This window comes from Ipomoea nil, unplaced genomic scaffold (assembly GCF_001879475.1).
Source record: "Ipomoea nil cultivar Tokyo-kokei standard unplaced genomic scaffold, Asagao_1.1 scaffold1074, whole genome shotgun sequence".
Lineage (NCBI taxonomy): Eukaryota > Viridiplantae > Streptophyta > Magnoliopsida > Solanales > Convolvulaceae > Ipomoea > Ipomoea nil.
This window is the reverse complement of record NW_017617502.1, coordinates 2,143,799-2,153,343: the sequence shown is the minus strand read 5'-3', so window position 1 is coordinate 2,153,343 and position 9,545 is coordinate 2,143,799. Positions and strand designations below refer to the sequence as shown.

The following is a 9,545-nucleotide window of genomic DNA, read 5'->3' as shown; positions in this document are numbered from 1 at the left end:
GAGGCTCGAACTCATAACCTCCCATATGGAAGTCCAACTCGGGTGCTATCTGAGCATAAGATTTTTGGCTGTTTGTTGATAACTAATTACATGTAAAATGATTTTTTTAAAAAATAATTGAAAAAATTACTTTAAACAGTTTTTTGAATTTTAATATTTTGGAACAATAAGCTGTTACAAAAAGTTAATTAATCAAACACTTATATTAAATGTTTAACTAAGTCAAATAGTTAATAGTGATCAAATAAATTTAAATTTGCTGACAAACTAACTATATTAATAGGGCTATAATATTCCAAAAACGGTTCAAATTGTCACAAAACATAACATTGGAGATCTACATCCTGGCTAGCTGGCCGACTGGCAAGTTTCTGAATGATCAATCAAAAGACAACCAGAAAGCATTTAACCAAGCATTAAGGTATAAATATAATGCTGCTTAGCCGAAAAGCTATATCTTCTCTTAAATACTGTCTACTGAACCAGTGAGTTAAACCCGTGCGACAGTCGAAAAACTATCTCATATGGCTGGAGGGCGGGGAAATGGAACACCCCCACCCCATCCAACAGATAGAAGCAGACATTGAAGAAGTTAAAATTGTTTGTTGTGGGCAAAATTGGAGAAGAAAGTGAGATGGGGAGGGGGGGTTTCAATCTGTCTCCAATCTTGCAATATATTGGTCATAGTAGTTGGCAGCTCGCTCCAAATCTCCAAGCTCTGTATAGCAATCAGCAATTGCTCCATAGGCTTCAGTATTCCCAGATTCCTCTCCTTCTCTCGCTGAAATTTCCAGAACCATAGAGTGATATTTAATCGCTTCCCTGTACTTATTCTGCCTTTGCAATGATGCCCCTGAAAGTGAAACACATCATGGGGTATCCTATCCTTGATCAAACTGTGAAAATCAACAAAACAACAAACCGAAGAAGAAGAAGAAGACGACGAAGACTTACCTAATCCCCTAGCAGCCTTCTTTTCCTCTATTGGGTCCTTTAGGTTCTGTGCAAGCTCAAGTGCCGTTTTAAACTCTATAAACGCCTTCTCGGGAGCTTGATTTCTCAGAAAGTTCTTCCCATTTTTCAACCGAGAAATCAATTCTTGCTTTCTAGGATCTACAATTACTTCGCTTTCTGCTATCCTTCCACCAACAGGAGCATAGCTTAAGCTTGGCGCATAAGACTCAATATTAGCTTGCCTTCTCAAAGCAGTGTTTATCTGCCGCAACTGATCATTCAGCCGCTTCAATTCCCCTCGTCTCTGTCGAGCAAGTAGTCCTGCAGCCCTCAATTACATATAATCAAACACAAAACCATTTCATACTTCTAAGCAGCAAATGAAACTTTTATAAATCCGAATGAGTGAATTGCAGATATACAATTGCTTGAATTTCTTGAGTTGTCAACATCAAGGTGTAAGAACATATTAAATGAAAAGAGTTTAAGTTCTTTCTCATTAATGAATTGGAGGAATAGGGGGGGAAACTAGAGGGAATGGTTAAGATGAAAAGAAAACAAAAGAAAAAGAATCAAGATAAAATAGGCACATAGGAAACTACTTATAATTTTCTATCTTTATTTGAATAAAGCTAATTAGCCTAACAATTCCTAGATACCACGCACAAATTCATCTAAATCTCTTGCCCCAAAAGGTTGAATCCCCATCCCCAAGGGCCCCCCTATACCCCAGCACGACAGAGCATTTGGAATTATGAAAATGACGAAAATCATGGTAACTCAGTGCCGGTGTTGCAAAAATCGCGCCTAGGCGGTCCCAGGTGCCTAGAGGGCGCCTAGCGATTTTTTCAACATTGCTCAGTGCCTTAGCAAACAAGGTCAAATGTTGGTGCGCACAAGGATCTGCCCACTTTGGACATAATCCTTAGTCCTCACAATGTTACTACCGAATTCCAAACCTTAGTCTGACCCAAATACTGGCTACTGAACCAGTGAGCTAAGCCCGTGCGGGCAAATTCATCTAAATCTCATGTTGAGAACTCATAGCTATGGCCATATTTTTTTAAAAGTACACGGAGAAGACCTGGAAGCCAGTATGTACACAAAGATGAAGTACATACCTCCAACAGTGGCCCCAATAAGGGCAACAAACAGCAGCAAGGGCATATTGAATGCAGATTTATCTGCTTCACATGTTTCTGCTATGGCATCTAATGGGGTAGATATCAGCAATGCATTAGCAATAATAAGTGGCATTGTGGGGATCCTACAAGCCACCATTGCCTGCCATGGGAATCATATTGGAAGTCAACTCAAAGGAAGAATATATAAACGAAGAAGGATGAGTCGAAGGCAAGACAAACATAGAAACAACTATAAAGACGAACTTAGCAGCTTCGGTATAAGTTGCATCCGCTAAGGCCCTAATCTGTTTATCATCATCTTTTGCTTTGTTCTCATTTGGTAGAACAGCTAAGATGCAAAGTGACGTAGGATGGAAGCTCAAGAAACAATCACACAAATTATAAGAACTCAAAGGGAATAATATTCTTCTTCAATATCTCCAGGATTACAGAATATATGAATATATAGGCAACTCCCTATGAGAATCCACAACAGAAATATAAATGCAATGTTTTGAGAATGGAAAAGACATCTAGAGCCACATGAAAAATAAATACTTGATATAAATAAAAGCTACTAATAAATGCATGGGACTTGGGACTTGTATTTCAGCTGCCTGCATGCGTGAACGCCATCACAAAGTAAAGGTTCATCGTGCCAGTCTTAACCTGGCTCTGGTACCACTTGTTAGATCAAATACTTATCACTACCACCAAAAGCTATAGCTCACAGTGAAGGCGCAACTTTATTTACTTATTCACCGCCACCATATTTTCAAGAAGCAGGTGTTGGCAAATTATTCTGTGGACCCGGGTCCACCTGGGTCCAAATGTTCACAACTTACCTTTTAAAATTTCAAAATTTGTATATTACGAACACACGATATTAACATATATGTAATTGATTACCTTGTTTTGTATCCACAAGTTCCTTTCAAATGCAGCACTCACACAATATTAATAGATTATAATTTGATGACCCTGTATTGTATTCACAAATTTCCTGTGTTTTGACTTAAAAACACAGTTTATATTCTAGAAATTCATAATTCCAATACTAAAAATACGTCGACTTGGCCTTTCACCCGCCTTCACCTAACAATTCCTAGTAACTAATTGCTGGACTTGACCCTTCACGGGGCTAACCCAAAACTACTGGCTGAACCTAAGCTGAATATAACCAACGATGAATCAAAATTGAACCAACCACATACTCAGCACCGCAATGTCTAATTCAAATCTCAACTCGCACTTAGCTACAAAACAAACCAAAGAAAAGGGGGCAGAAGCAATTTTGCAAGAGAACCATGAACTACCCCAAATCGTTATGAACTCGAAACTCCGTACCTTGAAATGAATGGGCAGCCATTGAGAAGACTTATTGGGGGTTTTGTTGATAAGGGTCTCCTCAACAAGTAGTCGTATCTGGCGTCCGAGTTGTCTGTTGTGCTTGAATGGCTGGAGAGTTGCCAAGAAAATGGGTTTAAGAGTGTGGGTTTTGGGAGGGCAGGAATTCCATGGCAGAAGGCCTTGCTTCATCATCATCTTCTAATTCTTCTTCTTCTCCACTGCTTAGTCTATAATAGAATCTTGATTCCTTTTCCTATCTAGTTCCTGATAACGGAAGGAAAATCACCAAAAATTTAACGTAGTATTCTTCAAGTACAGTACAGTGGCGTTCCGGCTCTGTGCCCATTGACCAACGCCCATTGCCATTTGATTTGGGTTCCTAATTCCTATCTTCAAACCTTTGGCAACCCTTCCTTCTACCGTTATACGTGCTTCTTGTTGTTTTTTTTTTTTTTTTTTTTTTTTTTTTTTTTGTTGATAAATAATGCAAGAAAAATCTTAAAGTATTGGTCATATTTTTATAAATAATGTTTATTTTATTTATAAAAAAATGTCATCTATTGGGGATATGTGTGTCGCACCCATACTTGGAAATCTAGTGATGAGGCTCAACAAGATAACCTACAATTATTATTTATGGACCATGGTTTTAGTATATTATATATGTTTTATTTTTAATATATTAAATGTTTAATTTTTGTTTTGGTATATTAAATGTACATTATTTGATATTATCTAAAAGTAAATTTTTATCAAATTAAAAGTGAACGTTTAGTATGCTAAAATGAATATTTATCCATGATTTATATTATAATGTGGATCATGGCCTATAGTATAATTTATCGATGACTTAACAAAGAAGTTTAATGAGGAGTGATGTATCGATAATAGGCTTACTCAGTCGAGGTGGATGTATTTTAGGAAGGTAATCCTTTCCTGAATAGAGAATAAGTCAAGGAAAGATTCATAAACCAAATTTGTAATGGTTCGATTATTACTTTCTGACAATAAAACCAACAAAGAGGCTTGGCAAGAGACATTAAACCTATAACGGGCGTATCCAACATACATTGAGGGTATATAAAACAAATACAAGATACATTTGGAATTATAAAATAAGGACAAAACTGTAATCTTTCTCCCCCTCGTTTATTTTGTCGTGAGTAAACAGTGTCGCGTCATATACGGCGCAATAATGTTCACTAGCGACAAATTTTTTGATGATTTGCCGCTAGATAAATAGTGCGATAGTGGAATGGTGTTGCTGATTTGTTGTTTCACGCTACGTTGGAGATAGCCTTAAAGGTGTGCACTAAATAAATCATGTCCAATGAAGTAAACCAATCTAGATTATTCGTAGCTGACTTGCTCAAACTAAGGGGACAAGCATTCAAACTTGTGACCTTGTGATTTGGACTCTTACCATATTGGTTGGGTTCAATCATGATTGCGTGGATTGTGGTCCACACAACTGTGTGAATCATGATCCAAAAACACATAAAGTACATTATTCTAACTCATAAAATACATTATTTTACTCCAGAAATTTCATTATTCTAACACACATGTGGAGCAAATTTTTTTTAAACATCAAAATGACGTCGTTTTAAACCGTGATTCAGACAGTTAATAAACCGTGTATGTGTAGTTTAGGCTGTCCTTACCCCTGCAAACATCTCCCACTCTCAAAAATGAGTCCCACTTCCACATCATCCCATTTGCAAATTATCTACTATTCACACTACATCCCTGCAAATCCAATCAACCTCTAAAAGTGGGCCCCAATTTCACATCACTTTAAAAAATTAATATTTTTTTCTTAATAAATATTATTTTGTCTTCAACATTATTTATTTATATCAATATATAACTTATATTTAAATATTAAATATAACAAATGTGAAAATAATTAATTACGTATGTATTAATGGAAAAACTAAATGTATGTATTAATGAATTAATTTATGTATAGTAATGAATGTATGTATATCAATCTTACAAAAAAAATATATCTTTATCAACATAAATTTTAGACACGTAATTTTAAAAAAATATTACATATTAAATATAAAAAAATTAATAACTCAAAATACAAAACAAAATACAAATAAAATAAAAGAAAGAAAACAAAATTAAATAAACTAAATAAAAAACTAAAAAAAAAAACTAAAAGAAAAAAGTACAAAAACGGTGTGCAAACTTGCAACCCACCTCACTATTTAAAAAAAAATAAAATAAAAAGCATACATGGCATTGTCCAACTCATCTTGTCAATATGATATTGGCAGGGGTAAGGACAGCCTTACAAATCAGACGATGAGGCAATTGGGTTGGCTTCAGGCCCACATTGAAGACTTTAGAGTGCAGTAGGCTTAAGCCCAACCCATCAATCATTATTAATTTCTTAGAAAAATTCCCACAAAACCCTAGCCACTGGACTGATATAAACTCCAGCGCCCCCATTGAAGCTCTCCTGTTTCTGGGAGAGAGAGCGGATCAACCATGTCGAAGCGAGGTAGGCACTCCTTATTTCACATTTCATCTTTATTTCAAATCGTTTTTCTACAAGTTCTCGTGTTCTTAATGATTAATGCTCTTTGCGCTTTGAAAATGCAAGTTCAGGACGCGGAGGTTCCGCCGGGAACAAGTTCCGGATGTCGCTGGGTCTGCCGGTTGCCGCCACGGTGAACTGCGCCGACAATACTGGAGCGAAGAACCTCTACATCATTTCGGTAAAAGGCATCAAGGGGCGCCTCAATAGGTTGCCTTCTGCTTGCGTTGGCGACATGGTCATGGCCACCGTGAAGAAGGGTAAGCCCGATCTCAGGAAGAAGGTCATGCCCGCCGTCATTGTCCGCCAGCGCAAGCCGTGGCGCCGAAAGGATGGCGTCTTCATGTATTTTGAGGGTATAATTCTCTCTTCAGTTCTTCTCCTTCAGTTGTTTATTCTTTCTTAAGCAATCTTTACTGCTACTGAATTGCAATAAGTGTGTACTCCCTCCGTCCTCCTTAGGCTTGACTTAAGTTATTTTTAATTCAATTTTCATAATATTAAGTTTAGTATTAGTATATAAAATTTATACATGCTATTAAACACGAAAAAAAATCAAATTTAAAAATACTAAAGAAAATAAGCACAAAAGAAAGAGTATGTTTGACAACAGACCAGATAAAATGGGCAAGAGGGAGTAGTATTTTACCGTGATGTCCATCTGTCGTTTATCGGGAAGGTTGTTCTATGAACTTTTCTTAGTTTATAACTTGGTGGATGGTATTTTGGGCTGAATTTAATTAGTAATTAGAGTTATGTCATTATTGTTATGGTATCATTATGTATTTCTCATTCATGCTGTTAAGTACTTCATTCATTTACATCTAATATGGTATCATTATGTATTTAGATTTGACTTGATTAAGGAAATGGAGCAGTTTGTAAATTTAATTGTTGTTGATCTCCCTGGATGGTGGACAGGGTAGTAGTGGTTGGACTGTTGGAGAATTGTCCGTCTTTTAACTGCATAAGATTTCTAATTTGTACAATACTTCAAAAAATTTCTTGCTATTAGTACTCCTCAAAAATACTATCTTGTTTTTTTGGATGCATTGTAACATATACCAGTGTGTTGGCTACTTGGCTGAGTGGTGTAATCCATTGATAACACTTTTCTGCTTTTTGAATTAAAGAATTGGTTATGATCAATCAATTTTATCCATGCAGATAATGCTGGTGTGATTGTGAATCCCAAGGGTGAAATGAAAGGTAAATTTTAGCTTCTTTTGAAAAATGTCGGGTCTTTTAAGGGAGGTGTAATCAGTGCTTGTTATGTCATATACTCATATATGATGGGTCAGGAGTTTACAGTAAGCAAGGGAACAAAATGGAGACTTCCAAGATAATTGTTTTTTTTTTTAAATTTAAATTCCAGTAATATAATTGATGGGTTCATTATTAGTTTCTGATTTATTTCCTTTCATCCCTTTATTGTGTTATTACAGGATCTGCTATAACTGGTCCTATTGGAAAAGAATGTGCTGATCTTTGGCCTAGGATTGCCAGTGCTGCCAATGCTATTGTTTAAGATCTGTAGTTTTTGGTTTGGTGTGTTCCAAGTTTTGGAAATTTAAAGTTAGTGCATGAACATCATTACTATTTGCTGTCAGAATTTTGTTAACTGAGGTTATATTTGTGATTTAGAGTTTTTAATTTTACAAAATGATCCTTCAAATCTGCAAGAATAGCAGAATTCACACCTTTGGGCTGTGCCAAATTGTGTTATTGCTGATGGCTTGAGTTATACTATAAAAATTAGCTAGTACTTGGAACTCCATTTTATCAATCTGGTGTTTAGTACTGCAAAATGCATTTCTGATTTTCAGTTCTCTATTGTTATGAGAATTCTTTATACAGTGTTATTTTGCCAGTGTAAAAGAACTGGTTAGGTGAAGGTGAGTAGTTGTAAGGGTGGGGGTGGATTTATTTATTTATTTTTTTTTTGAAACAGGAAGGAGGTGGAATTGGCATGTATTTATGTACATGAGGAAGAGCCAGAAATGTAAGCAGAAAATTAAAACCAGGAAAATGACTTTTGAAAATGTTTTTTGGAAAATAGGCATTTTTTAGAAAATGCATTCATTTTTTTGTGTTTGGTTGCATTTCAGAAAATATTTTGTTGTGTTTGTTTGATTTACTTTTGAGTTAATATCCAAAATAGTCCCTCGACTATGTCGTAATTACCAATTTGGTCCTCGATTATCATTCTTACTCAATTAAGTCTTCAACTATACAATTTTTACCCAATTTAGTCTTTTGTCAATTTGACTGTTTGTTGATTGTCAAAAGTGGAAATAAAGTTGTAATTTTACAAGTTTTCTCCTTCCTCCTCATTTAGCAGTGCCAAACCATGTAGCAATAAGCTCTGGTTGGATTCTAAACCTGTCAGTATCAAAGTAGTGGTTATGCATCGGATAGTCCATGAATTTGATTTTCAACGATTTTTTGACGATCGAAATCTGATCGGAGTGTATTGTTGTATGGTTTGGTGCTGCTAAATGGTGAGGAAGGAGAAATCTTGTAAAATTATAATTTTATCTCCATTTTTGACAGTCAACAAACAGTCAAATTAATACAGAGGACTAAATTGGGTAAGAATTGTATAGTTTAGGACTAAATTGGGTAAGAATTGTATAGTTGGGGATTTAATTGAGTAAAAGTTACATAGTTGAGGACTTAATTGGGTAAGAATAGTAGTTGAAGATCAAATTGGTAATTATGGCATAGTCGAAGGACCATTTTGGGTATTAACTCTTTATTTTTTGAAAAATGAGCAGAACATGAAAAATGAGCAGGATTAATTTAAATCATTAAATTAGAATGATGGATGGTTGAGATTAAAGAACAAATTGCAAGCATTAAGGAAATAAATTCCTTATTAAAAAATTTAAAAATATATGGTTTGAGTAAATTAGTCTTATTAGAATTTGTTCATTCTTATACAGAATTATATGAGTACATCAGTCTTATTAGAATTTGTTCATTTTTATACAGAATTTTGTACATTTTTGTACTAAAAAAATTATACGATAGACATTCTAATATCTTACAATGCACCGCATTAAGTGCATTAATGCACAACTTACAAAACTGCTGTTGCACAACTGTATTACCCAAACATATGTACCTTAAACATACATCTAAATATAAACAATATTATACTCAAAAAGAACGAGAAAAAATAATATTGGTCACGATAATCAGAAATCGTGACTCCAAATCACAATGGTGATGATCCAAGAAAATAAAAAATAAATTTGACCAATGATCTACACATGAGTTCACACTTAAAAAATAGAAAAAATGAACAAAAAAGACAAATTTGACTAATGATTACATGTGAGTTCACACTTAAAAAATAAAAAAAAGATCAATTCATATCATGTTCACATTCTCTCATTTCAACACAATTATACATATATAGTAATTAACTAATAATCAAATGAGACCAGTTTGGTCATGTCTTTGTTGGAATTTTGTTGGAGCTTCACTGAATTTTGATATATTAAATTAAAAATATTAACGTGTTTAATTGTAATTTTTAAAATTTAAGAGTAAAATTGATT

General features: G+C 34.7%; 2 protein-coding genes across 3 annotated transcripts; one reads left to right on the top strand and one right to left on the bottom strand.

Moving 5' to 3' along the window:
• Positions 1-291: 291 nt before the first annotated feature.
• LOC109182702 (protein FLUORESCENT IN BLUE LIGHT, chloroplastic-like) lies at positions 292-3,842 on the bottom strand. 2 transcript variants are annotated; one of them, XM_019332864.1, is made up of 5 exons: positions 3,426-3,518; positions 3,286-3,334; positions 2,076-2,238; positions 955-1,275; positions 292-853 (listed from the first exon to the last, which is right to left on the bottom strand). In XM_019332864.1, exons 3-5 carry the CDS (start codon positions 2,233-2,235, stop codon positions 651-653), a joined length of 684 nt encoding a protein of 227 aa, XP_019188409.1. In that variant the 5' UTR covers positions 2,236-2,238; positions 3,286-3,334; positions 3,426-3,518; the 3' UTR covers positions 292-650. The 2 variants fall into 2 exon arrangements, with proteins under 2 accessions (XP_019188409.1, XP_019188408.1); XM_019332863.1 differs by lacking the exon at positions 3,286-3,334 and having other exon boundaries at positions 3,426-3,842.
• A 1,990-nt stretch (positions 3,843-5,832) lies between these two features.
• LOC109182703 (60S ribosomal protein L23) lies at positions 5,833-7,756 on the top strand. Its single transcript, XM_019332865.1, has 4 exons — positions 5,833-5,943; positions 6,051-6,335; positions 7,147-7,188; positions 7,425-7,756. Exons 1-4 carry the CDS (start codon positions 5,931-5,933, stop codon positions 7,505-7,507), a joined length of 423 nt encoding a protein of 140 aa, XP_019188410.1. The 5' UTR covers positions 5,833-5,930; the 3' UTR covers positions 7,508-7,756.
• Positions 7,757-9,545: the final 1,789 nt, after the last annotated feature.